The sequence below is a fragment of the Dermacentor andersoni genome, chromosome 3 (genome assembly GCF_023375885.2).
Source record: "Dermacentor andersoni chromosome 3, qqDerAnde1_hic_scaffold, whole genome shotgun sequence".
Classification (NCBI taxonomy): Eukaryota; Metazoa; Arthropoda; class Arachnida; order Ixodida; family Ixodidae; genus Dermacentor; species Dermacentor andersoni.
The window spans coordinates 41,176,682-41,204,604 of NC_092816.1; the positions used below are offsets into that span (position 1 = coordinate 41,176,682).

Consider the following 27,923-nt stretch of genomic DNA (forward strand, 5'->3'; position numbering starts at 1 on the left):
TGTGGAACCAATTGCCAAACGCTATTGTTAGCCTAAAAGATGTCACCGACTTTGAAAATGCTGCTGAGGCATATTTATGGGAGTTTTCGATTTAGTTTTGAAGTGCCACGTGATATGTGCGACTTGATATTCATTGTACGTATTTTGATAAATGTCAGAAGTGTGCTGAACAGCATTCAAGTGAACATATTATTAACTGTGAATTGACAAGTGTTAAGCAACTTTACGTGCATTGACATTGTCCATATTTGATTTATGTAATTGTATTGTCCTCTCTGTTATGACCCTCTATGAGAGTTGACAGTATTAATAAATAAATAAATAGACGAGGAATGTGGGTAAGAACACTTTATTTTCAGCACACATGTTTTTTTAATGAACTGCTGTTATACTGCTAAAATCTGCACATTTAATAAAAGTACACTGCTCTGCTTCATCACTCCATGCTAAGTGCAAGTATCCTGTACCAGGAAGTCAAACCAAGACGTGGGATGTTCAGCCTGTGAAAATAAAAACGAGTTTGAAACATTAACGTGCAAAAACTAAAGCACACTCAAGAAAATAAACACAGCACAGGAACATATCCAATGAATCAGAATTACCTTTGAGAGCAAACATATAGTTTCTATGGCACAGTGAAGAAACCTTATTCCTCCGGCTTTTTTTGTGCGCGAGAAAATATGAAAGTGCATGCGTTCTCCCCATATTGTGTATCTGTCACCTTTTCACACACAACAAAGATGTTGTCTCAATATGCCCAACTGTCTTTGCATATCCATTTCTCTGCTCTCATACCATGATACCTACAGTTAAAGGCTGTAGCAATGCTTAGCTTGAATGAACCAACACAAGCTACATGCACTGTGCTGTTGAACATGGCATTGTAAGTTAGATTCATGCACAGCACATTCATGTGCCATAAACATTTGATTGTGATTGTAGGCGAGATAAATAAAAAGAAGGTATGTAAATAAGAATATTCCCTAATAAGCTGTGCAGAAGTGCTCTCCCGTTTGGACAGAAGCCGAGCACAGCTACAGTGAACAAGAAGCCAACTTATACAGCATTTAAAATCTAGGTTCTAAATGTGCCACAGATTTTTCTGAATTCATGGTCGAAAATCTAGGTGTTAAAGGTGACAAACATTTAAACAGGTCTCTATTCGGACTGGTAATGCTATGTGTCCCCTAGTTTGATAAAATATGCCATATCACTGGTCTCCCAAGCTACGGCTGCTGTCCAGTTGCAAGTGCAAATCACTCAATTATGTCTAGGGCACGTCTGAGCAAAAGGCAGCCAAGATTACTGTGCCATTGAGATCTATTTCCTGACATCTGATTTCTTCTCAGAAAGCTACCTCTCAAAAAAAACCTTCACAACAACATAACCCAAACTTTTCTTGAGTAAAGCCATCACACTGGTCCTTGAACACTAATTACACAGTGGCTCTTTGTGATGTAATGTTATGTACGTCAGCACCTAACGAAGTACAGGAAAATTTAATAATGGCAGCGTGACAGGTACACAAAAATGTAAAGGGATAAAACATCACACAGGCTGCCATCAGTGTTCATATCTCCATTTCAATGTGGATGAAGTAGGTAAAGGCAAGGCGCAGAAGACCAGGACTTAGGAAGAAGAACACAAACGACAATAGTGTTCTTCTTCCTAAGTCCTGGTCTTCTGCGCCTTGCCTTTACCTACTTCAAGCATGAACCAACTAGCCCAAGCAAGAGTTTTACTCAATGTGGATGTTTTTAGCAGTGAATACATGTTCTCATTAAAGTGAGTCATATTATTACAAAAGCGAAGGGCAAGGGTCTTTACATTCTAAACTGACAAATGTGCTTTATTACGATTCACCGCAATACAGGAGGTGTTTTGCAGTGAACCATCACATAAGGTTTTGGCAAACTACGGCGGGCGTGTCCTGCAGCGGGGCCTCTTGTGTATTGCGGTAAAGCGTATTATTGTGACAAGAGCTAACCTGGCACGTATGGCTTTAGCCAACAAAAGTTCTCAAGACATTATGCATCCTGCCATGAGAGTAGAACATTAGGTTAGTCGCTGACAGAAACCATACATTCCAGATTCACGTACATCTTTCCCAATATCGACATGCTTCACCGCAACACACAAATATGTTGCGGTGATAACGGTGGTCGAACAGGCTGGTGCAAATGTTTCGACAGGGGAGCGTGCCTTCATCAGGGCAACTGCTTTCCTTGGCAGTTTTCATACACGTGAGTCCCCCCAACTCCCAACAGGGGAGATTTACCTGGACCTTTGCCAAGAGACGTACCGACAAGCGTTTGGTAGTGGCTGGTAGAGATGCAGGAGTCTAAAAAGCGTTGCGAAATTCGGTTCCGTAAGGTTAGCTTCACCGCAATACAAATATGTTAAGCGGTTAGACATACAAAATATGTTGCGGTGAATCATAGCAAGGGTACCTAGCCTTTGATGCAAAGCAACTTCCCAAGAGGCACGGTAATCCCGTGGCTAGTTATGCAGTTCCCCGCATGCGAGTGAGTTCCCTGCGTTCGGCGATTTCCCAGTGACATACAAAATTACATTGATTGACTGTGTTGTAAATGGGCGACGGCACTATATGCTGATGCAAAAGCGTCGTTTCGCTTTCGAAAACTGCGCTCGGCTAAAGAGAACAACCTTGACTCGCAAAGCAGTTGAACAGGAAACTACGAAATTACGTAGCTATTATGGAAGAAATCAACAGCTCAGAAAAAAATGGCCGTGTAAACATTAACTGGCTTACGAGGTCGACAAACCAACGGTTCAAAGCATCACAGCCACGTCCGAAATAGCGCTGAAGGCCGGCCAGTACACTTAGGCGCCTCGGCGCGCGTAATGTAACAGGAGACGGCAGGTGCACGCGTACATCATTAAGGAACACATATTATTCATGTCGGTGAAAGCGGTCACTCTTCAGTTCTGACATGCTTCAGCGCGTAACACTAGTATACTGCGGCGAAGCGGACTCCAGGACGCCGACTTCAACTCATCTAGCGAGGCAGGTCCGTTTATCACGCTTGGCGACGTTTGACATTTTCTGCCTTAATTTCGTTTGTTCTTTTTAATTTTCTTATCACAGTGACCCTGTATCACGCAGTAGCAGAGCTAGTGCCGCGTCTTAACTGCGTTAGGAAAGGCATGCGTGTATGCATGCAGCAGGCACGGCAGCATTGGCTCTTGTTTGGAAACTTCAAGAGACGCTCTTCCGCCCAGCGATGTCATTTGTATTATTAAAAGAATGCAGGTGATGATTAAATGAGCCGCAGCAAAGCTGTAAAAGAGCAGTAGTAATGCTGTTCTAAGATCCTCTCGCTCGAGCGAGATGGTCTTAAAAGAAAGCGCGATGTAACGCGATCTGACGGAACAGCTCGTCATGCCAGTGTTTTCTTACGTCCTCGTTCTTTCGCGCATCCTCCCCTGAACCAGGCTACTGAATGGTTCTGTGCACGCACTGACGATCCTGACGGAGGCAATACCACTCACATGAGCAGCTCCATATAAGATGCCACGGCCCATTCCACATGCCAGCTGCAATTTGACGCGGCCAGGAGGCAAAATATGCGCACAAGGTGCCTAATGGTAACGCATCAAACTGCTCACAGCCACAATCCTTTATTACACGCATATAGCGTGGAAAGATGAATTACTCACGCTCTAAGTGGGCACGGAATACGGACCGTTTCGCAGCGCAGCCGGCTCCGTAAGACGGCCGCCATGAAAATGAGCGGATGTGACATCATGGGTTATAGCGGACGTGACGTCATGGGTGAACGTAGACATTTCGGGCACCTTTCGTCTGCTGTGCCCCGGGCACAGCAGACACGGCCATCAAGGACACACGAAACTTTGGACTGGCTTTAGTTTCCGATGACGCGGTAAATTTAAATTGGGAGATATTGATACGTGCGCTGTCGCCGACAGCGGTCTTTGCGAAATCGTCTTGTGCATAAGCCTTGCACTACACTGCTTGATTATTCTATTTTGCGGAGCGCTGTTATATGACGATAACATACCGATGTAATCATTCCACCGACTGTGTTGTCGAACGACGGATGTCGAACGAATTGTTGCAAGCCCGAGGTAAAAAAAAAAATGCGCGCAAATTTTGCTTGCAAGACTTGGAGATCGGCTTTAAATACGTACTAGCGCGTTTATGTCTTCATTAGATCTTACAGCAGAAGTCTTGAAGACGTATAATTTGGTGCTTGACTTAGCGCTAGCCGGGCCAAGCTGGGTCAAGCCGAGTCTGGAACTCCGGTAGCCGACTTTTGCTTCCTGGGGCGGTATTCCGCCCTATCTTCCTGCGTTTAGCGGAATACAGGACTCGCTAAAACCGCCTACCTACTAATTCTACATGCATATTGGTGCATGCACGCAATATCAGAGTAGTGCATGCGTCATTCACCTTCATTTCCTAGCTACCTGCTCTCAAGGTGGCTAACGTCAACGCTTGATCACTGGTGAAGAGCTTTTAGCTTTCATTTGAGACGAGGCCATCAGCGCTGGATTAGGGGGGGGGGGAGCTAAGGGGGCTGCAGCCCAGGGCCTCACCTCGGACAGTAAGAGAAGGGGGCCTATTTATTCTAACCTGCTTAGTATACGGAACCATGGGCAACGGAACTTCGAGCGACATGTATGAAGCGAGAAAAAGAGAACGAGCAGACGTAACAGCTAGCATGCGTTTAGCCTGATCATTTGGGGAGAGCTTGTCGAGCTGTAAAAACAGGAACCCCCGCCACCCAGGCGGGGCCCTCTTTCTTACGAAGCTAGGTGCGTTTGCTTGGATGAGTTTTCTGGTTTCCTATCAGTCCGTCTGTCCAGTGTTGTCTGGAGTGGAGGGACAAGGGGAAACACCTAAAACATTCAATGTGGGATGAGGACCTAAATCCCCCTTGCCCCTGTCACCACCACGCCACCCTCCACTTCTCAAATAGTTCCGCCGCTGTCCTTCTCATAGAAAGGATGTGCTGCAGTACCCAGCAGTGCCCCCCATATTCGACTATTCTTTACCGTCATGGTAATTTGGGCGGGGGAGGATGAGTCGATATATCAGCTGACGGCAGAGTCTAGGCAGGAAAGGAAAAAGAAGACGTCACACGTGCTTTTGTCCGAGTGCCGTGGTTCTTTGAATGTTCACTGTTCGGGCCAGGGTTGTGGAAGAGTGAAGGGTAAAGTTGGAGAGCTGGACACAAAGGCCTGTCTCCAGGGCCCATTCCTGCCTAGTGGCTGCATGCGTACTCTCGCGCGCGCTCGACGGAAAAAGTAGGTCAGACTGGCCGCCGAACTTTCCAGAAAGAAGTCAAAAGAGATGACTCAGAGGCGACGGAGGGCGCGTAACTTCGCCCGCGCTAGGAGTCGCCCTCTCCCCTTCGTTCTCGCGCTCGGAGTCGACGGGGCAAAAGAAAAATCGAGAACCTCCCAGAACAGACGATTGCTCCTAGCCAATAGAAAGACGAGACCGGAACGGGAGAAGGAGTGAGTTTGTACGGAAAAGGAGGGAATTTGTACAAGAAACTCTATGCGTATGTGAACGCCTGCTTTGGAGCTAGTAACAGACAGACGCGGCGTGCGTCTATAAAAGGAAGTTGATCGCGGGCTGCGATTCAGCCCGGAGCCACCGGTTAAGCTTGCATAAGCCCGCCCGCTGAGGAGCTCCCGGGGGACGCACCACTCGGCCAGCCATAGACCATCCAGGCAGTGCGCGACAGTCATTGGGATGGCCACCGTTGGACACCTGCGGTCGCGCCGGACTGACCAAGTGCCCGGTGAACAAATAGCACCCATTCACGCGAAAATGCTCGGTAGGAAGCATCAAAGTGGTGCGTCTAAACAAAAGGCAAAGTTAGAAAGAGAAGAGGGTGGAAAGAAGCTACCAAAGATGACAAAGTACCTACTGAATGCAGCTTCTGCGGAGCAGTATGATCGCTCTACCCAGAGTCCGTGTCAAACTCCCAATAGTACCGACTGTGCTTCTGTAGAGGACTTGCCAACTCCATCACCACGGTTTCCTGGCAAGAAGCAAGGTTTGACTCATCTTGGTTGTCTGGATCCTGTGAAAACGGTGCCAACCTCGGTCGTCCATATTTCTGAGCGACCGATGCTAACCGAGCCCTGTCCTGTTCCTGAGTCAGCAACGTCTATGCTGCTCGGCCGGGCCCCTGCCACAGAGCTCCAGGTGCCCGGTCCGCCACGCCCGATTTCTGCTACTGCTGATCAACAGGTGCCAAACCTCCCCGATGAGCCTCCTTCTACTGACGAGCGCCAGGAAACAACACTCCAAGAACCGACTCACTTGTTTCCTGTTAGTTTGGCTTCAAATAATCATGTTCCCACGCACGAAGTGTGCCTCGAGAGGACGAATGAGACGGCTTCTCGTTGCGGCAACAGAGAAGTACAGACAGAAAGAGGTACGTTGCGAGATTCTCCGAAGTGACCCTGATAAGTGGATGGACGTTATTACTGACAACTTTCAGAGTGTATGCCTTGAGAAAGGGCCATTGTATCTTCAAAATCGGGCAGAAAATTTTCCGCCTTCCGAAAGGCAATACAAAACTCAGAAACGCTATATGTCACCTCATCTTTTCGTGTGAAAGGCTGTAGATGTGGAGGCATACTTTACTGTTTCATGTGTAAACCATTTTCGATTTCAAGCAACCCCAGTGCTTTCACCACGCACAGCGTTTCTGATTGGAAAAGAGCAGCAGAAAAGGTTTGCGCACATGAAAAAAGCGTCGAGCACCGGAACTACGTGGCAGCATGGCTCGCCACTCTAACTCGAGCAGCACAATTGACAAGGAGCTGGTTAAGCATCTTGTCACTGAGACCGCTTACTGGACAGAGGTGTTGAAGCGTGAAGTCGTTGTAGTTAAGCTTCTAGCTGAGCGCAACCTAGCGTTTAGGGGCAGTGAGGAGATTTTTGGTTCACCGAGAAATGGCAATTATATGGAAGTGCTTGAGGCCATTGCCAAGCTTGATCCCTTTCTAGAGGAGCACATCAAATGCTACGGGAACAAAGGAAAAGGTCACCCATCGTATCTGTCAAAAACCATTTGTGATGAATTTATCGAGCATATGGCAAAAGGCTGTTAAGGAACATCTCGCTGATGAAGGAAAACGCTCAAAATACTTCTCTTTAATTGTTGATTCGACTCCAGACGTTACACACATTGATCAGCTGCGAGTTGTTTTACGATACTATTTAAATGGGAAAGTGTACGAACGCTTTCTTGGATTGGTTCCAATTGAATCGCATACCGGCTTGTATCTTTTCGATACCGTGATGCCCCTCTTGACGACCAATGGCATCTCAATTAAGGATTGTAGGGGCCTAGCTTATGGTAATGTGAGTAATATGTCAGGAAAATAGAAAGGACTGCAAGCTCAAATCAAACACCTGAACGAATTTGCAGTCTACGTCCCATGTGCTGGTCATTCACTGAACTTAGTTGGCATGTGTAGCGTTGACAGTTGCCTTGAGGCAGTCAAATTTTTCACTATAATTCCGAGACTGTATGTGTTCTTTGCTGCCTCACCTAAGTGATGGAGGTATCTTTTGGACAGCATGGGCGGAACTGGCCAGCAGCTTGTTTTGAAAAGACTCTCTGAGACCAGGTGGTCAAGACACGCTGAATCACGTAAGGCCATTGTGAAAAATTTCAAAGCAGTCTTGTGTTGCCTTGAAGCTATACCAAGGAACAAGGAAGAAAATGGTGACACTAGGAACGAAGCGCACTCTCTCTTCAAGAAAATTACAAAACTAGAGACTGCATTCATGGCGATTTTCTGGAGTGAAATCTTGGAGCGCTTTGACAAAACGAGCGTAACACTTCAGAAACCAGGCCTAGACATTTCAACTGCTGTACACCTGCTGAGCTCTCTAGAAGGCTTTGTTAATTCTTTGCGACCTCTCTTTGATACCTTTGAAGAGAGAGCACGCACGCTAAGTACCAATCAATGTTATCAGGATGATGGCAAACGCATCGTTTTGAGTAAGCACCTGGAAGGAAAAAGCGATAGTGCGCTACAAGGTAGAAAAAAGTTTATCGTAGAGACCTACAATGTTGTACTTGACAGTCTAGGTTCTGCTATGCGAGTGTGAAAGGCTGCCTACACTGAACTCTGCGAAAGGTTCGGATTCTTAAAATTGCTGACAGAAGTTGGGCGCGAGGCCTCTCTGGCACAGCAGGCTGAGAAGTTGGTGAAAACTTACAAAAATGATTTGGAGCCAGCATTTTCTGCTGAAATCGTTCAGTTTGCGAACTTTCTGCACAACTCTGTGTGCCAGGACACGAGTCCCCTGGGAATAATGAAGTTGCTGCACGAAAGAAAGCTTATTGATGTGTTCCGAAACTTTCCATGCCTTTGCGAATGGGCTTAAGCATACCCGTGGCAAACTGTGAGACTGAACGATCGTTTTCCAAGTTGTCGCTGATAAATAATTGCCTTCGTTCGAGCCTCCTTGATGACAAGGTGAACTCGCTTGCTATCATGTCCATTGAAAGTGACCTCCTTGGCAATCTATCCTTCGAACAGACTATATCTGATTTCGCCAAAGCGAAGGCACGAAAGATGCCATTTTAAAAGAGGACTGTTTGCGCTATACATGAATAGTTCCAATAAGTTCGTTGTGTCGTCTGCCAGCTTCCACGTTATGAATGAAACGCTGAGCAGTGTAATTCAAGATATGCAAATCTTCGTTGTTCGTCTCTTGTTTGTTCTTCTTGTGATATTTAGCGTGCTTATAAAGAACTGTATTTCTGTTGTTTTCGATAGTGCCACGTTTATTTGGTGTCGTCCTTGCTTGTCTTACCTTAAATGAAAATATTTTCAAATAATGTTTTGTAATTACAGTTGGTAATTTTCATCTGTATTCTAGTGCATTTTTATGGTGTTTGTATTGCCTTAAGTATTGTACATATCTATTGCATATTTATAGAGTAACGTGTATAACGATTACTGCAGTCTGATGCTTGAATTTTAATAAAGAATGTTTTGGATACAACCATGCGTCTCCTCACGGGATTAGACTTAGTGATGCAAACAAAGCCTAGCTTCAGAAGGATCGACATCTGAGCTGTGTTGTCTTTTCTACGTTCTTGTTCGTCGTGAGTGCACTTAACTTTTCCTTAAAACCTAGCTTTTGCTGAAAACAGTATGGAGATTAATCACAAGGTGAACATATGTGTTGGTGTTCATAACAGCACGTGTTTCAAGCAAGTTTTGTTGTTTTCCTTATAATAATAATAATAACAATAATAATAATCCCATTGATTGCACTTCGTTCTTTTTAATTTGGTGGAATTGAAATGAAACGACATATTTCCAGTAGTGTAGCAGGTGACAGGGCGGGAGGGGGGGGTCTGTATAGGGGTAGGGGGGCCCTCAAGGGGGGCCTCCAGGGCCCTCGTTTTTCTTAATCCTGTCCTGGAGGCCATAACAACAATAAGACAGGCAACGACGACAAGTATCTTTTCTGCTCACATGTGGCTATCGCACCTGTAAAAAATATAACAGCTCGTTTACTGTAGTTTCTGTGATTAGGCACTTAACCTGATTCACGCAATAAATGCCGACGTCGCGACTGCCACGCGGTTATTCTATAGCCACACTTGAACGCGGCGGCGAGGTCGTCGCGGCCGTGATCCCAAAACAGACTGCGACGCTGGTTATCGTCTGCTGCGCTTACAGCGATGACTATCGTGCACGGTGTGCTATCGTGTGTCTAACAGCTGTTTGCACCAGAGAGAGGCACCGGAAATGGGACAGCCTTTATACTGCTTTCCACAGTGCTTATAAAGTCTCCTTTTGCTTGAAGGGAGGGAGGGGGGAGCTGCCGCGAATGCATGGGCTGCTTGTAAGCTGTGTGCGTGGCGGGGGATGCGGGCTATGTATCTGTACATGTAAAGCTGATTCTCAGCTAGGGAAGCGTGGGCCGGGCCCCCCATTAATTGTCCCCCCCCCATTACTTTAAGCCCCGGCCATTCTTATGATTAACCCTTTCTGTTTGTGTTGAAAACAGATATAATCTGACAAAAATGACCCCGAAGGATGTCAGAAACTGCGCGCCCTCACGAGAGAAAACTAAATATCAGGAACCGAACATACTCTCTCAGAGGAAACTGTATATGTATTCTTTGACTGTATCACAGACAGTATCACACATAGAGTTTCTCAATATAATGTAGTGAGAAATATGTATCACATGTTTAAACGCAGACCGCTTCGGCACGTGACCACGTGACCCAACTTTTTGCCGGTGGCAACCGCGATACGACGCCACAAAACGTAAGCAAAAAAAAAAGTGTGTTTGTTTTTTAAGTCATTGCACATCGTTAGCGAATATATACATATATATAAATGCGGCGACCACGCGTCATTGGTAGCTGTTGGCGCCCGCAGTATTGCAAAAGTATATCCTTAGAGATTTTGCTTTTGCAATAGCTGAACTCTGAAATCTTGGAGGCTACGCAAAACCCAATGCACATTCTGAACGTTGTCGCAGCATTATTAAACTGGACAGTGTAATGCTTGCTGATGCTTACAATATAACTTTCTTACTTGTTTTAATACAGCAAGCGAGTTATCTCGGCAATGCAGAGCCGTTCATTCATTCAGTATTGCTCATTTTGATGCAAAATGAAATATTGCGCGTCATAAAAGCGTAAATTTTGCTCATAGTTTAAAGAGAGTCTTATTACACCGCGATGTTTTTTACCTAATTCTGCTCATACACTATCCTAACTGTCTCCCTCGAATTAGTACAACAGCTAGCGTCATCTACTGTCAAAATAATCGACGCACGAAAAATTATAATTTTAAAATACGAACACATGTTCTTACTTGCAACTATTTGCGTATATTCAGCATATTTATAAGAATTTGGTAGTATAAGACAAGTAAACGCTTTCACAACAAAGTAGCTGTAAAGAAGGTAAAAGCACATGGTGGCGCTCACGTCGGCTCCACAAATTTTGCTTTTACTTCATCATATCTGTGATGTTGCAGCCGTACAGCTGACGGAGCCGTGGCGGTGCGGAAAGGGCCTTCATTAATGAAAGTTAAACGCTGGGCTTTCTACAGGACTAATCAACTTTGCCACGACGTAAGGTACGTCTCATAGAGCCCTAGTAGGCCGAGATCGCTCATTTATTTGGTGTTTCATAGGCCTAACCCGCATATTTTTACCTCCGTGGTGGTCGGAGGGTGAGGGGGGGAAAGGTGCTCTAGTGGGGGACTTCGGTATTTGACGGTGCGTCGCGAAGCGACGTCGTCGACTCGGCTTCAAATATTATTAGGCTCGTCTATTCGTTCCGTGGGAACACAGCACGTAGACCGATTCCATCGTTGTCGAAATCCCACCGAGTCTCCATATGATGGCGAATCGAGGGTGCGTGGAATATATTTCAAGGTCAATATGTTGCAATTCCACCGTTTTTTACCTCTAGGGAAGGCCGTCCGTTTTTTGCTGTTTGTCCCCGATTTCTGCTTTCGCTGAAGATCACCACCAGACCAGATGCGCGGCAGTTTTACGAGGACGTTGCTTTGTGCCGTCGACGGAAACTGCATGTTGCCCAACACTTGCAATCTCTTGGCCCATTTTTCTTTTGATCTCCCCTCCTTTTTTTTTTTTTTCACCAGCGGTAAGCGTGACGTGCAAACACCACTACGGATTGCGTGCGTATATGCGTACACACCGTACGCCGTGCGAAAGCGAAAATAACTATGCACAAGTGGAAGTTCTGTCTGCTCGAAACTGGCAACATTCCTGCACCTGCTGCTATTTGTGCTTTAATGTGTGGTTTCGCGTCAAGTCGAAAAAATGCCCGTCGTCAGGATCTCCGCGGCAATGGGTGCAGTCTTCGGTTTGGGCTATCAGAAACAACTCCGCCACATTTCGGCATCTTCTAGGGAGGAAATACACTGGTTGCTCAAGCGCTCAGAAGTCGATCAGCGGTGTCGTTCACAGGTGACGTACAAGTCGAACCGCAGCGCGAGGTCATTTAAACGAATAAAAGTAAGTACCGAATAACTTCATAAGTCGTACTCCTGACGGGCACATTTTTTTTTCCTTCCTTGTAGACGTATTACTCATTCGTACAACACAGCGAGCTTTTTATTTTCCCCCTTAAATTCCTGTCGCTTCTTTTCTTTTTCTCTCTCTCTTCTTTCGTGTAGTGTCAACTGTTTGAACGCGGTCATCCTAATAACCTGGTTAGTCTGTGTGCCGCTCATTTATTTGACTGAGCGGCAGATAAGTGTGCTGTAGTTTCTCGTACTGATCGCGCAGCGGAAATGCCCGCATCGGTATCGTTCGTTTGTAGGAAGTTTATCAAGACGCTGGCTAGTTTAGCGTTACTAGTCCTCGAGTTTAGAAGTCTGGGGAGAGGAGGAAAGAAACGTGTACTATGTTGCCATGACGCCTGCGCGTGACGCCGGCTTATGTACGCCTGTCTCCGGAGAGTTTTCCCTTTACATTTTTGGGCACGTGCGACCCTGACGTCACACTGAAAAGGAAGAACAAAAGGTAATTTGCCCCTGGATGTCGCAAGGTAGCCCGAGCAGTTGTATCTCAAGGCAATCAGCGAGGACCGCAAACACTATCCGGCGCGCTCTTTTTGCTTGTCTTATGTGTGCGTGCCTTTTTTTATACCGCAAAGGTCGTGCCGTGTCTGATAGTTCCCTTTGTTTCCTGCTTACTTTATCTCACCTACGTCACAGCATGCGGCCGGATTGAGGCTAGTGGGTGTCTACTACAATTTGAAAATACTTCTTGTAAGGACATTGGTACCCCGTCATTTCTGTCTTTACGGTTGTGTACTCGGGGTTTTTTACAAACTCGTAAAGTTGCTTGTTGCCACATATGTAGAAAATCTTTTCGTTTAGCTCTTAATTTACAACTGCTGCTTATGAAACCTAGAGAAAAATTTGTGTCTCCCCTGTTTCATTGTTTCTCGTGCATCTTGAGGAAAACGGAGAATGCATGTACGTTCGTTGTCTCACAAACGCGCACATTCTTTCTTTCTTTTTTTTCCTTGGAACTGTGAGTGTCTTGGTGGCTTGGCTGCTTCTTTCGTGCTGTAGAAGGGACGGTTGGATCCAAGTGACAGGCGAGAGGAGAGCAAAAATGCTTAATGTCTCTACGCCAGCCTTGTCACAGACGCTTTGTCGCAGCCACAGTGCTGTGTGGTGCAACGTTAATCAGAGTGTTGGGGTGCCGCATGGTCTGGTGGCTGCCACACGCCTTATGTCACTGCGTTTTTTCGGGGAAATCCAGACGTTGTTAGACCACCATCTGGAAACCACGCTTGGTTTACAGCTCCACTATATAGGTCTTCGTGCTCCAAGACATTTCCGCAGTTTTGTGCAGGTCGTCCCGACGGGCGTAAGTGATCTTGTTGCACTCGGTTCTGTGTTCCTTGTGGTTCGAAATGGCTTTCCTGCAGTGTCACGCAAACAGTTCTAGTAGCACTGGACTAGGTGAAGTTACATATGTGCCTGCGTCATCAGCTGCATGGTTGTTCGAGTTCGGACAGTCGGCCATTTACAATTGCGTATTGCCCATGACAGGTATGTTCCATGAGAGCGCCCATTCGCTTAGACAAGCTGGCTTAGTTTATTTAATTACATGCCCTGCAGCATTCCATTATGGTTAGCACTTCTGGCTCGTTCTGCAAATGGCTTAGTTCAGTTTGTGGGGTCATTGAGTGCTCTTACTGGGAAGATGGTGCATCGTTGGGTACTAAAATTATCTATGGTATTCACTAGTACCTGGCATTTTGATTTTGATCTCAGTGTAATTGGATGTAGCATATAAATAATGGCCCCATTTGCTTTATTGAGCTTTCTCTTAATGGTGCTTGCTTTAGGTGTTTGCTTAAAGAACGTTTGGAACTGTAACAAAAGTTCTAGCGTGAGTGAAAATGTTTGTGGGCAGTGGTGAGTAAATAAGCTTAAGAGGAAGCTTTAGCTCGGGTGCTCCCATCTAAATACATGTAAAATGAGAATTCATTTCTCTTCGCAACCACTGCACCAAATTTGACTAGGTTTGTTGCATTTAAATGAAAAACTTCAAATTTAGTGACTGTTGGTTTCAAATTTTTTTTATTTAGGTCATCAATTTTCAATTAAAAATTGGCAAAAATCAAAATTTTTCAGAACACGAAGCTATCGGTTTGCAAACTCTGTAACTCAACAATGAAAAATTATATCATAATTATGTGAATTGCATCTAATAGTACATCCAAAGCAGACAAAATTGATGTTACACATGAATCTCAAAAAATTTAGTAATATAGAAATACAGCTTTTGCAGAACCCTTGTACACAACATAACGAATTCATGAGATGAAAGGGGGTTAACCGAGGGGCCCGATTTTTATTAATCATAAGAAGTGAACAAACAAAGACACTAAGGACAACGTAGGGGAAATTGCTTGTACTTGCTAATAGAATTAAACAAATAAATTAATGGAAACGAAAGTGGATGAAGAAACAAGTGGCTAGTTGTTTTTTCATTGCCATTAATTCATAATTTCTTTTATTCAGTTAGTAAGTACAAGTAATTTCCCCTATGTTGTCCTTGGTGTCATTGTTTGTTGGCTTCTTACAACAAATTCACGTAAGATATAAATTGACATTGAATTTGTCCTCTTTGGTTGACCTAATGGATGCCGTTTATAGAACTGCGATATCTGTTGTTGATGCAGAGTTATTAATTTGTAAACTTTGTGCTTCTATTCTTTTCAAACGTTCAAATTTTTGAAAATTCCTTAAACAAAATTCAGGCCTTAAATAGAATTTCGCTTCCAACAGTCACTAGAATTTACCTTTCTCTCTTAAATGCAACAAATTTCATAAAAATCGGTCCAGAAGTTATCTCAGAAAAGCGTTTTTGCATTTTACATGTGTTTGAATAGGCTGCATCGGAGTTGGGCCCAAGCTAAAGCTTCCTCTTAAGGAGATACCGCTTTTTTAGGCATACCTCTAGAACTCTCTGGAAACTGGCAGAAAAATAAGCAAGGACAGACAATCCGCTTGCACCTGCTAGAAACACCATTTCCAGGGGATGTGACACACCTGCATCTGCGCTGTGCTCGTTTCCGCCACATGTGTCGAAAAGGCAAAAGGGTAACAAAAGAAAAAAAAAAGAAAGAAAGAAGAAGAAAAAATGTTCATCGGCATTTTACAACTAGTTGTACCACGAGCAGAACAAGGTGCATTTCTCTTTGTTGAGAGCAGTGTATATGTTTAGCTCACTTTGATTCGGTGAAGGGAACATTTCCTGAGCTGACAGTTTGCTGTTCCTCATTTGAGTCGTTAGGGTCAATCTTCTTATACCTTTTCTATTTATTAATTTTTTTCTTGAACAGTACTCATCTGAGATGACAACCTATTACTCCAGAGACTTCCTGGACACATTGCTCTCATTTGACTGATAACTTTCAAGCGGGACATTGTAGGCTATCAGTGCTACTATCAGTACTTATCCGAAACGATTTTATTACTTCGTACTTCCTGGACACAATGCCCTCAGTTCACTGGTAATTTTCAATCCAAGAACCATTGGTGCCACTGCCAGTAACATGTGGTCACATTTAATTTAACAGTGTTCAGTATCATTATGTGCAGAGGTTTCTTATATTCATTGCTTTCCTTTCTTTTCTTTTTTTTTTTTGCCATTTGTTGTAATTGTAGAGGTACTGTGTACACTACATTGAGTTTCCTACTATTTCAGAAAACTCTGGCATTAGTGTCTACAAGTGGCATTGGTACAGTGCTTAATCCAGCATTGGATTGATGGCTAATACATTGACTTGTCTAAACTTCGTCCCTCTGGCTTTGAACAGCCGTGTTACTCACTGTAGCCTAATACTGTCATCTCATACTTGCTGTATGACTATGATAAGACTCAAGTGCCATCTAATTTCTGCTTTAGTACTGTTGCCAGATCATTACAAATAAAGACTCTTTGAAATATCTAGAACAGCTGCTAATTGTGAGCCGCTGACTTTTGCCATCCACGTTCAGTGACATGCATAAGACTTACTCATGCAGTTGAAATTACATAGAATGAAAGTCATCACAATGCATTCCACTGCTCTAAATAAATATCCAACTAGTACGCAACACAGCTGAACCACGGAGAACAATATAAAGAGCGGCAGCCTGCTTTTTGAATGAAGCCATGCCAAGTCTTAAAAAAATTAATCTACCCATCATTCCTGTGCTAGTTGAATGACTGAAGTCCCAGATTTTCCTGTATTATCTTTCTTTCCTGGGAACTCCATGCTATATTCTATGCAACACTAGTTAAGGTCAACTGTACCTGGATAATGCGTACTTCATACTCTGCTTGCGACACACTGTTGTGTCGCTTATCATGTTTTTATCGTCACATGGGAACACCCGGATCGTGGACATTGGTCTTGGTGGACCGATAAGGAACAACCTAGCTCAGATAGCAGGAATGCAAGTAGTCTTCGAAACTACAAGGCTGTGACTTATCATTGTGTGGGCAGGTGACCTCTTTTTTTGTTGTGCAAGCAGAAGCTGCATTCAGTAGTCAAGTTTGTCTTGTGTAGATTCTAACTTTTAGCTGTTTCAGGCAGCTGGACACTGCTGCTTAAGGTAAAGTCAACACGCTGGACCAAATCAGTTCACTCCTTAGAAGGCTGGTTCATTCAGAGCTCAGCCGCTTTGAATTTCGTCATGCATTACGATGCTCAGGTGAAGTGTTAGTGGAGTGCATTTGGCCCACGGAGTGAATTGTTAGTTTGGTTCATTGCTTGATCTACCCTCATTGGTTGCAGGGCTGCAACAACCATGTTATACAACATTTTTTATTTCACTTGAAGTTTCTTGGCTTCGCCAATTTGAGTGCAACAGTGGGATGTATTTTTGACCCACATTTTCTTTCGAGTATTGTCAACATTGTACGGCAGCTGCAGACAAACTGCACACAATGACGCCATGAAGATGTGACGGTACTGTCAGGTTACATATAGGCAAAAGGCACTGCTGTACTCTTGAGTAACATCTGCCCGTGAGCTTATTACGACTTAATTTGGGGCGAGTTGTCTTAAGAGACAAAGTTAACACATTCATTTATTTGTTCGTGGGTAAGCTTTTGGTTGAGAAGTGACCTGCCAAATATTTATTTTTTAAAGTGGCCATCAGGATGCAGTGGGAAGTCTGCCATTTTTGCACTTCTTTACCCTAAGCTTTGCAGCACTCTCTTCGATTGCTTGCGCATGCCCTATCTATATTTTCAGAGAGAGAAAGAAATCGTATGGCTGGTAAAGCTGTTCTGTGAAACATTTATTGTGACATCTTAGATGGCTTCTGCTTTTATTTGCATGTGTGTACTTCAAAATTCTAAGCAGCTGTCATTTACATGTTGCATAAAAATCTAATCTTTTGAAAAATTTTAGTCCGCAGACTAGGAGCATATTAAAATTGGACTCCCCTAAAGACAAATGTGAAGGGACTTCGGAAACTTGTTTGTCTTGTCAGACAGCCAGCTTAAGAATAGTGCACCGAGTTGTCTACATATGTCTCTGGAGTGAACAGTGCATCAGGGAATTTGTCTTGGCAGAGTTGGTCTGAAACTGAGTGTGCTGTGTAGAAATGTACTCAAAATATTTTTTATGCAGGTCTTAGTTGTGATGAGCTTAGCTTTCTGGTGTGGCTGAGACAGAACAGAAGCGAATGTTGATCTAGGAAAGTGGCTATGTCATATGTCAGGTAAGCAAAGGTTGTAGTGGTTGCATACACTTATATTTTTTTTCTTTGAAACACACAGTTTAGTAATCACTTGTTATAAAGCTAAATTAGCATATCAGAATGAACTACAGATAACCTCAGTTCAGTACGATATGTAAGTCTGCCATGCCTGGAATAGCTAGTTATGTCCACATTCCTGCCATTTTGTTGTGCAAAGATTTCATCGCCATGTTCTTCCAAGGGGCAGCTTTCTTAAGAACTTGCAAATTGAATGTGTAGGAATATGCACAGTTCAAACATTATTGGTGCATGTTTTATAAAAAGTCTTTCTGAAGCCTTGCCTGAGTGCCTACTATGTATTTATAGCATGCATTGTAGCATTTTGCCACGAGCGCCGTCTTCCTATTCGATATGCTTGTAAAGGCCAAGTCTTGGTTTGGTTCTGGCCACTCGGTCTGTTCTCAGCCATCAACCCGTCCGGCACTTGTGTAACACGTGTGTCAGCGCAGCGCAACTGTTGTAAGAGTCTGTAACCGTGGCTGAGCTGTACCACTCTGAGGTGTCCTCACTCAACAGATGGAGTGACAGGGTTGTATTGCTCAAGTTCCAAATGCCTCAAGCTTACATCCAGAAGGAAAGGTTGTGGTACAGCAGAGTGTGTATTCTTAGTCGACCCTTGTTCTGTCTGTTTCACTTCCTTTTGCTGACGTGTCTGCAACTGCAAGGAAAACTTGTGACAGGCAGGGTCTAGAATTTTCTTTTTCTTGCCTCGTTCTCAGCTTTTCCATGTTTCTTGGCTACTGTAAATAAATTGTGGTATTTCAGATTTCTAGCACGAGGTTGTAAAAGTTTAGAAAGCAGCTTGCTGACGTGCGTACGGTTGTGTGTGGTTTTCCTTATTTCTGGCAGCGTTCCCTGTATTGTCTGAATGGGGGGCTTTGTGGACGTCACAGCTTGTTTGCATTATGATGAAACTCTCAAAGCTATTTTTTTTAGTTGTTCCAGCGGGTCAGGGTAAACTCCAAGTAGCACTCAAGGTCAATGTTACAGTCATAATTGTGTCCTAAAAGCATTCTCAACGACACTTGATCATGTTTTCGCTGTTTTCATTTGGAGGGGGCAAGCTGTTTTCTTCTTAAGAGAGTAAATTGCAGCTAAAGTTTGGGTTGCAGATAGCGTCTTGCTCGTTCATGCGTTGTCTAGTTATGGCAGCTAGGCTTGAATAATACCATATCTGAAGGAAGTAACTAGCCTAGAGTGAAGCGCTATGCAAGCATGTTGGCAGATGTTTTTTTGAGGGTCTCTTGTTAGAAAGTTACACTAATTGCAAAGTTGCCCATCTGCTTGCCATGTTTTTTGTTTGTTGGTTAGTGTTATTTGGCTTTGTTTTTGATTGCCTGCATCCATCAACGTCCTTTGTATCGTGGGCAGTGAGACAAGAGTGACAAGCATGCAAAGGTGTTCAATGTAGCTTACAAGGCCTTGCTTGGATAGAAAGTTTGCAATAATGGTCAGCTTCATGCTTCCTTGTGGTGTGATAGCAATTGGCAAATTTGTCCAGGTAGATCCTGTGTGGAGGTGCGTGCCTATATTGGGCATAGAGACTTGGCCATTATGGTGAAGTGTCACATGAAGAATTGACTTTGGCATTGTCAGTGCCACGCTGGGTGCATCTGTCATTAGTTGGGCTTGTTTCATTTTTGTTCGCTGCAAGAAAGGTTGGTTGTGTGCAAACAAGCTCCTGCCTGATTGGCATTGTTGTTTGCCCATTCTAAGGCCTGCCTCGTATGAATTGCTGTGCGTAGGCCCCTGGAATCTTTACACATTAGTCCTTTATCAAATTTTAGTCTTTGTTACCCCTCTGCTATTCAGTTTTGTTGTCATGCGTGTGCTTCGGTGACCTATGGCTGCAGTGCTATATAGCTATTAGACAGAAGGAAGAACTGAACTGTTTGATAGCAGGGGATTGCCAGCAAACAACAGAAATGGAGGGGAGGAAAAACCTAGAGAGGAAGAGCAAGTGGAAGTTGGGGCACGTGTGTGCGTCTTCCTTTTCATTTGCTGGCTCAAAGCCATATACCACTTTGCCCAACAAGCTACCCTCACGCACAATATCGCAAATATATTTCTGCATATTGCAGAGAAATAGTGCCAAGAATACCTGAAGAAAAGCTATGAAGTAACATTGAGAATACGCATATTCTTGAAACTATTAATAGCAGACTCATTGCTCCTTAAAAAATGTAAGTTGAGAAATATAAATATTTCTACCTCCATCACATTGTTGCATGATCATAACCATGATTTACCAGAGCACCAAAGATCATTGATATGTGTATGTATTTTTTGTTAAGCCTTCTTTCTTAAGCAAAACTTCTATAAAGTTTTCGATAAAACTGTCATCGCCAGCAGCACAACTTTTGCAAAGTACCCTAGAAGAGTGCGACTGTGTGTGCAGCTGTATTATTGCAGTGCCACATGTTGTGCCTTGTCGCTGTGCATGCAGCCATGGAAGGGACGAGCCAAGATGTGCCGCTGAGTGTCGACAGCAGCCCACTGGGAAGTCAGGAGGAGGAGGAGACACCCCTGTTTGGCCTATTGGACGTGCTGATCCTTCTGGCGTTGCTGGGCTTCGCCATCTACTGGCTCTTCCTGAGGCGCAAGAAGGCCCCCACCTTCGATCCAGCCGCCATCAAAACATTTTCTATTGAGTGAGTGCCTTGCTGCAGTTGCTTAACTCTCGTTGCTACGTCTATAGAAATCGAATCAATTTGATCGACAAATTTTCTACGTGTTGTTATGCATTTCTGTTAGAATTCTTTTACCAGCAACACCATGCACTGTCTAAAATAACAACTTAACCTCAACTATTTGTCAGATTTGTAAATTGAAATTGAATGAAAGAAACGGAACAATGTTTTACCACCACAACTGATGGATTTTTCACAGAACGTATTCTTGCATTGGGAGCCAGTGATAATATTCAGCAAGAAGAACGAGGTTGGTTGTAAAGATGCCAGTGTCGCTTTTCGACTTCATATACCCTTCAGCTGCTAATGTTTGGAGTCCTTGTTGGTGGCTGTAGCTCCAGCTAAACCTTTGGAGCAATGCTGAGTGGAAGTACTTGTGAGATCTATCCGCACATTGAGGAAACCGAAAGTGACTTTACTCATACCTCAGAACACACAGCCTACTTGTAGCATCCTGAATTACTTTTCACAGCCACCTTGAAGCTTGAGGGCTTCTTGTGTTGCCCTATTTTCTTCAGAATTTCCACTTCATGGCTGGTGACATTTTTTTACCTTGTTTGCCTTCCTCTTTCACTTTGTGGTAATTCTGTCACTCTTGGCAGGTTGACTCGGAAGTCCCGGTTGCACTTGCTTAATGGAAACTTATTAGTATTTGCAAGCGGCACAAGCTAAATTGCAGGCAGCGCTGCTGTCCTCAAAGTATTTAGCGTGGGTAGAAAGCGTGCTTTAGTGTGACTATCTTCTTTCTTTTGCAAGGTCGTTGAATGATGAATTCTTATGACTTGCATGAGGAAATGCTGTGCGAGATAGAGAAGCCCCCTTCTGCGTGTCAAAAAGACAATGTTCTTGCGGGGAGGTGCTTTCTTAAACTTTTGCCCATTTGCAAGAAAAATGTGAATGTTCCAAAGTACGGTCACACCAGGTACTTTTCATTCCGCATGTGTCTCTCTCTTCATTGTTGTGTGATTAATATTAAAAGCATGAAGTGTGTAGCTTGCATTACGATGACAGGAAGACACAATTTCCTCATCACGTGATTAATTTTAGAAGCACGAAGTGTGCACTTTGGTTTATGAGGGCAGGAAGACACAAGAACTTGCTTGTTCTGGACAAATTTGAAGAGTCATTTACTCAGTATTGAAACTTGATTGGTAATTTCAGTTCACCCCGTTGATGTCCCTTCGTGTGGTTTGCACCCGCCATGGTTGCTCAGTGGCTATGGTGTTGGGCTGCTGAGCACGAGGTCGCGGGATCGAATCCCGGCAACGGCGGCCGCATTTCTATGGGGGCAAAATGCGAAAACGCCCGTGTACTTAGATTTAGGTGCACGTTAAAGAACCTCAGGTGGTCGAAATTTCCGGAGTCCTCCACTACGGCGTGCCTCATAATCAGAAAGTGGTTTTGGCATGTAAAACCCCGTAATTTAATTTAGTTTAATTGTGTGGTTTGTGCTTGTGTAGTCACCATCGTTAACAAGAAGGTGCCAATGTTCCTACCGAGATGTCAGGAGTATTAGAGTAGTTTAGTGAAGTTTAATACAGGAATGCAAAAGCCATAATATTGTATTTGTCTTTTTTACTATTTTCTATAGAAGCTTGTCTGTTAGGCCGAATTAGTTTCACATTGTAACATTGAGCGTTCTTGGCAGAGGTATACTATTGCTGCTCACACCATTTGTCCTTGGGTTAGAGGTATAATGTTGTTGCTTGCACCATGTGTCCATGTGTAGCTTACTGCACCATAGTTTTCGTTTGGATATGAAGCTCTGTGTTGTAACACCACTCCTTTATCTGTACTCATTGAATCTTTCAGGGCTTATGCATATTCAGACGCAAGTGCTTGCTGTTAAATTCCCTTAATGTGTCTCATAGCAGTGCTGGAGGCTGAATGTTTTATTCTTGATTTCAAGTGCATAAGTTTGGGAATCAGCTGTAGTTACCGTGGCTTCATTTTTTTTGTTTGCTATTCTGGTTCACACTTCCATTAATCTTCTCAATTGTTGCATTGCAATGTTCAAAGAATGCATGCAAGTAACTTTTAATACTGTCTCCCTTATCTCCAATCTGTAGCAGAAGTGCACCAATCTGAAACAAAATCCTTGTGAGAATTAATATCACAGTTTCATGTGCAAAGAGGCACAGCGGAATTTAAAGTTTGGAAATTCGTTGCTCTAGAATGCAGTTTGTTTAAAAGCAAGACCTCTATGCTTTATGTTCCTTTACATTGAACATGTCTCTCTTCCAGAACAAATATACAGAAGGCTGACAACACAAGCTTTATCGGAAAAATGAAATCAACGGTATGTTGCATTTGCTCAAAATCTTGCATGGCATATAGCTTCTATTTCTTTACTGAAATTTTAAAAGTCTTGTTTTAGCAGAACCCTTCAGTACAGTTTACCTATAAGTTCGGAAAAAAGCATAGTGATATTAAATAGTCATTTTGTTCTTGATTAGATAAGTGTATGCAGTCTGTGAATGTTGTTGCAGTCCACTGAAAATAGTTGTGGTAAGATGTGGCTTTGCCTTGGGGCTAACTTTGATTTGAATTAGTTTCGCTGTGTTTGAGAGAAAAGGCTGAATTCTACCGGCTGTAGGAAGCATAATGACAATTTAGGGCCTCATAGTTTTTACAGATATTGTAAAAGATTGTTTAGGTTCAAGAAAAGTTGAGGCACAAAAATGAAACATTTATTATTCTGAACCAAAAATAGACATCGCGCTTCTGTAAACTGCATCTGTTAAGAGCATCTGAAGTGGACACATTAGATGTACGAGTTTACAGCTTACATTGGCCCCGAGGGTTTTGCGAAAGTCTTGCTTACAAAATAGGCCTATGTTTCTGAGCAGTGTATAGCACATCAATTTGGCCCGCTATAGATATCTCAATAAGTCCAAACGTTATGGTTCTTAAAAAAATTTTTTTTGCCATTAATGATTATAAAAAGAAAATCTGCTCGCTACAGTTGGTCATTATTACCATTTTCTTTTATGTGCAACAAACTTAATCGAACTTGGTTCAGTGGACCACAAGAAGAAAAAAATTTCTTTGTGTATTTAGGTAGGAGCTCGTAAGGTAAAACTTCTTAAGTGGCATGTTAGCTGCTGATTTGCTGAAAACGTCAAGTTGTGCAGAAAGGTGTGCTCTGCTTGGTTTTTCCAAATATAGTGACCGAGCTCATGATTTTCCTTCCCCCTGTGCAGGGTAGGAACATAGTCATATTCTACGGATCACAGACAGGCACAGCAGAAGAGTTTGCTGCTCGTCTGGCCAAGGAAGCCAACAGATTTGGTCTCAAAGCTATGGTAGCGGACCCTGAGGAGTGTGAAATGGTGAGTCTAAAATACAGCTGCATTTATACCTGTCTAAGTTATGTAATTAATTATGTGCACTTATCATATTCTGGCCAGATTGCTTACAAAGTTCGGGCATGGGTTATGTGGCCTTGTGCCTTGCCACAAAGTGAGAACCATAGTCAAAATTACTGTACTGTGCTTTGGAAGCATTAATGCGCTTGAACTGAGAGTTGCAGTGATCGTTTTACATACAGCAGGGGGGCTTTCTTCCCTGAAGTCTTGCTTTGGGTACCAGTAGTGTTGGTTTGCTTTTTTATAAGCGTTTTAAGAATGTTGATTATTTGTTTATTTATGCAGGTTTTAAACATAAATAATTTATATAGCGTTAGTAACTTGAAATCGCAGCCCGAATACTAAATTTTGAGTGAGAGTCCTAAATTATGATGGATTAGTCAGCATTATGTCTTTTTATGTTTTAAATGTTCCCAGACGTTTTCCTTGTTTTTTGAACTATAGCTTTAAGTTATCTCCTGTGGTGGCAAGTTAGCGTTCGGAATGGGAAACTGTTTCTAGTTTTCTCAAACTTTATCCTCTCTCAAAATTGTGTTTTGCCTCGAAAAGCATCTTGGAGGTAGCCAGATGGCTCACTAATGAGCACTTAGGCATATCTTTAGAAGCAGCGATAAATGGAAGTACACGCATTCCCCTTGGGACAAGACGGTATGAGGCATTGAACCCAGCCTGAAGTCCCTGAGGAATTTCATGAGGGCAATTAGCTAGCTAATGATGTAAAAAAGAAAAAGAAAGAGTCACTAAGCCTCTGGAAAAGCCAAGTGTTCATTAAGCTGACTAAAAACTTGCTAGATTTAGTGACTTTCTCACTATGTTACCAGCACTGTTTTTCTGATTTCCCTTTTCTGAGGGTTGCAATTAGGTGTAGGCAAGCTTGTCGGCACTTGTCCTATTAGGAGTGCCAACGGCTGTCCGTGCCTTTTTCTTGTGACGTTGGAAAGTGACGTTGGGCAAGCACTCTGACGCACGTTCCTTTCAAGAACGCTTGTTGCTGACACCACCTCCGGCTCCATAGCACTTGGCAGCAGCTGCTTATGTTTGCTGTCGCAGTACTTGTGTGTGCTTGCGTGTGTGTGTGTGTTATTCCGCCCTGATTGACATTGATGAATCCCTAACTGGCTCAAGTGGGCCTGCCGTCTGCACGTGGCCCCTTGTGTCACTGGGTCAGGATGATTGCCAAGGATTTCACGTGGTGTTGAGGTCGTTGCCCAACCCTGGCGGCAATGTTGCCATGTGTTGCTAGAGTGTGCTATAGGCTAGTCATAAGGTCATGTTTCCCTAGAAGCTGCATTAGCTTTTATCATGTGAGGCGTCAGATTTCGTAGTTGCAGGGAGTTTAGGCTGTAGATCAATAGGCTCATGTGCTTTGAAGAGGATGTATCTCTGTGATTCAGCAATGTAGTAGCACAAAAAAAGGCATTGCCTACAATTGCAACTCTGTTCAAGTTGCTTCTTGTCATTCTAATGCATCAGTGTATCTGCGAGAAAGATGAAATGTTGCTTCAGTTATTAGTGATGTGAACACACACTTTTTCACAAGGAAAACTGCAAAGGTCTCTGATATGTCTCCTTTCTTCTGTTTTTCTTATTTGCCGCAGCTAGATAATTCTCAGTGGCTTTAACAGCATGTGCAGTTGTTAGCTGACTTTTAGTTTTGCTTGTTCATTCGTGCTTGGCAATTTGATGCTGTTGACCTTAAAAGGAACACTGAAGAGAAAAATAATTTGAGCTGCATTAGTAAATTAGTAAATACCAGAAAATCCACACTAATAGTGAGAAAAGGCTTTGTAATTCATGAAAGACACAAAAATGAAAGACGGGTGGGGATGATTGCTTGAGGTGGCCGGATTTTGACAGCACATGCTCAAAGACTAGTCAACTTTTATTGGTAAAGATGGACTGATGTGTTCCAAAAGAGCCAAAGACGGTAAAGGTTATTGCAACTGAAAGTTGCAATAACTTTTGCTGAGCCACAATGGACCAAATACGAAAATTTATTTTGGAGTTCATTATGTCATACTAACATGCTGACGCTGGGGTTCTGCTGCAAAATTCTTTAAAAAATGGAACGTTGGCATTAAATTTCTATTTTAATAATCAACTTACTGCCATGAAATTAACACAAACAGAATATTGAAAGATAACTTTATTAGTGTAAACTGATTTCACGTTTCTCTTTAGTGGTCCTTTTAATACGAAAATGAGGCTGTAGGAATGCTGGTATGGATGGGCTATACTTTCAGCATGCATGTGGAGCGCTGATTGTATTAGGAATAAGTATGCCTGTACCTCATATGTGGGCAACACTAAAAATTGTAAGGAACAGCTTCTAAAATTCTTTTACCTTGTTGTCTTGGCTGTCCCACTATCAAAAGGAGGAATGGACTTAAGCCTATTGCTTTTATTTGGGTTGTGTGAACAATGATTTTTGAGCCCGAATCCAATATGAATCGAATAGTGCTAGAATCGAATATTGAATAGCTTTCTAATAGCTCTCAAATAATGAACAGCTGTTATCACAATTAATATAAAACGATGTTCACATCCTAGTATCCTTAAAGTGAGCAAGCTTTTGCCATTATTATTCAAGCTTCTGTTAGTATATATGAAGCATTGTTTATTAAAAGCACAAATAGAGCATTGGGAGCAAAGAAGTTGTTTCTTCGCATGCACAGGACTCTTCAGAGAGGGCGCTGTGTAGCCCATAAAGTAACAACTACACAGCCTGCTCCAATACACAAGCCCTCATGTTTTGTGCCGACACTATGCCCGTAGGGGTGAACATTTACCATACTTTTGCTCAAACGTGATGTTTAATTTGGCACAGTTGGCGTTTTCAAACATTTGAGAAGTATTAGAAAAATATTTTCATTTACAATTAGCGACTATTCGATTTGTTATTCGAATGTTCCGAATATTCGCACAGCCCTAAATGTTTTTGTTTGTTTGTTCATGCTTTTATTACAACATGGTAATGTTCATGTGAATGTTGGGTTTTTCCATGTAACTGTGAAGTATTTAAGCGACGTGGCATGTGTAATGAGAAGCGCACTGTGTTGATTGATGGATGCTTCTTCGCAATGTGCAGGAAGACCTGACCAAGCTGCCAGAGATCACCAACTCAATGGCCATCTTTTGTATGGCAACGTACGGTGAAGGAGACCCCACAGACAATGCGCAGGACTTTTACCAGTGGCTTCAGGACGGCAGCGTAGATCTGCCTGGAGTCAATTATGCTGTGAGTAGCGCACTCCAGAGGCTTCCATGTGCTACCATGCCATAAATTGCTGTCAGCCAGGTATTGCAGTAGCTCTGTGTCCCCAGGGGCCTTCTCAATAAGCATGATGATGCAAATCGCACTCGTGAAGTTTGTCTTCTCTGGTTGGGAACAATAATGTGGAACGAGACCCATGCCAGCCAAGGCTGAAAAATTATTTCAAACTTGGGATATTTCTGGCCCCGTACAATCTAACCGCTGTAGGGTCTCAAACGTGGTCTTGGGACAAAGGAACGATGACACAGTAGTGCAGACAATCGCAAGGGCATTTATTGCGCCTTTCATACACCAGTCTAGCCAGCCAAATTATTACCAATAGAACATGCCGATGGGTGCATGACAAACAGAGGAAGTTCGACTCACTGTGACCGGATAGTGAGCAAATATGTTTGCTCCCATGCTGGACACCAATGCCTAATCGTCTGCATGTACGGTCATGCGAGCGGTGGCGCGTTCGAATGATCGTGTTCGTCCATTCCGGTGTCCTGCTCCTAAGCCTTTCCCGGGATGGTTCGCGAATGGCCAGCGAGCGCACGATACGTCCATGCAGCTGGCCGACCCCAAGACAAAGAGGAATAGGCTACTACTCCCTTTTGCCCCCGAGTAACCCCGCCGTTAGGTGGCATTAGCAGACACTCACGCCATCTCTCATACTAGTCTGCAACCACACTGACTGCCATCAGTGTAAAGCCACACGGCGAAGCCAGATTACATTAGACGCGAGCCATGTGAGAAAAACAACATCAGGAGAGGCTTCAGACTCGAATGTCCCCTAAC

The 27,923-nt window shown here is 43.4% G+C and overlaps 1 protein-coding gene and 1 long non-coding RNA gene across 3 annotated transcripts in view; one reads left to right on the forward strand and one right to left on the reverse strand.

Moving 5' to 3' along the window:
* Positions 1–333: 333 nt before the first annotated feature.
* LOC140216345 (uncharacterized) lies at positions 334–3,826 on the reverse strand. Its single transcript, XR_011892989.1, has 2 exons — positions 3,682–3,826; positions 334–500 (listed from the first exon to the last, which is right to left on the reverse strand). It is a non-coding gene; the product is annotated as an uncharacterized lncRNA (long non-coding RNA).
* Positions 3,827–11,004: 7,178 nt separating this feature from the next.
* Cpr (Cytochrome P450 reductase) overlaps positions 11,005–27,923 on the forward strand; it is a 43,064-nt gene continuing 26,145 nt past the window's right edge. The window contains exons 1-5 of one of the 2 annotated variants that reach the window (XM_050167062.3): positions 11,005–11,136; positions 20,258–20,462; positions 22,746–22,800; positions 23,705–23,833; positions 26,958–27,107. In XM_050167062.3, the coding sequence (XP_050023019.1) occupies positions 20,260–20,462; positions 22,746–22,800; positions 23,705–23,833; positions 26,958–27,107 (537 nt within the window). In that variant the 5' untranslated portion in view covers positions 11,005–11,136; positions 20,258–20,259. Of the gene's footprint in view, positions 11,137–17,676; positions 17,773–20,257; positions 20,463–22,745; positions 22,801–23,704; positions 23,834–26,957; positions 27,108–27,923 lie in introns of those variants that run through there. The other variant, XM_055064403.2, reaches the window with a different exon arrangement.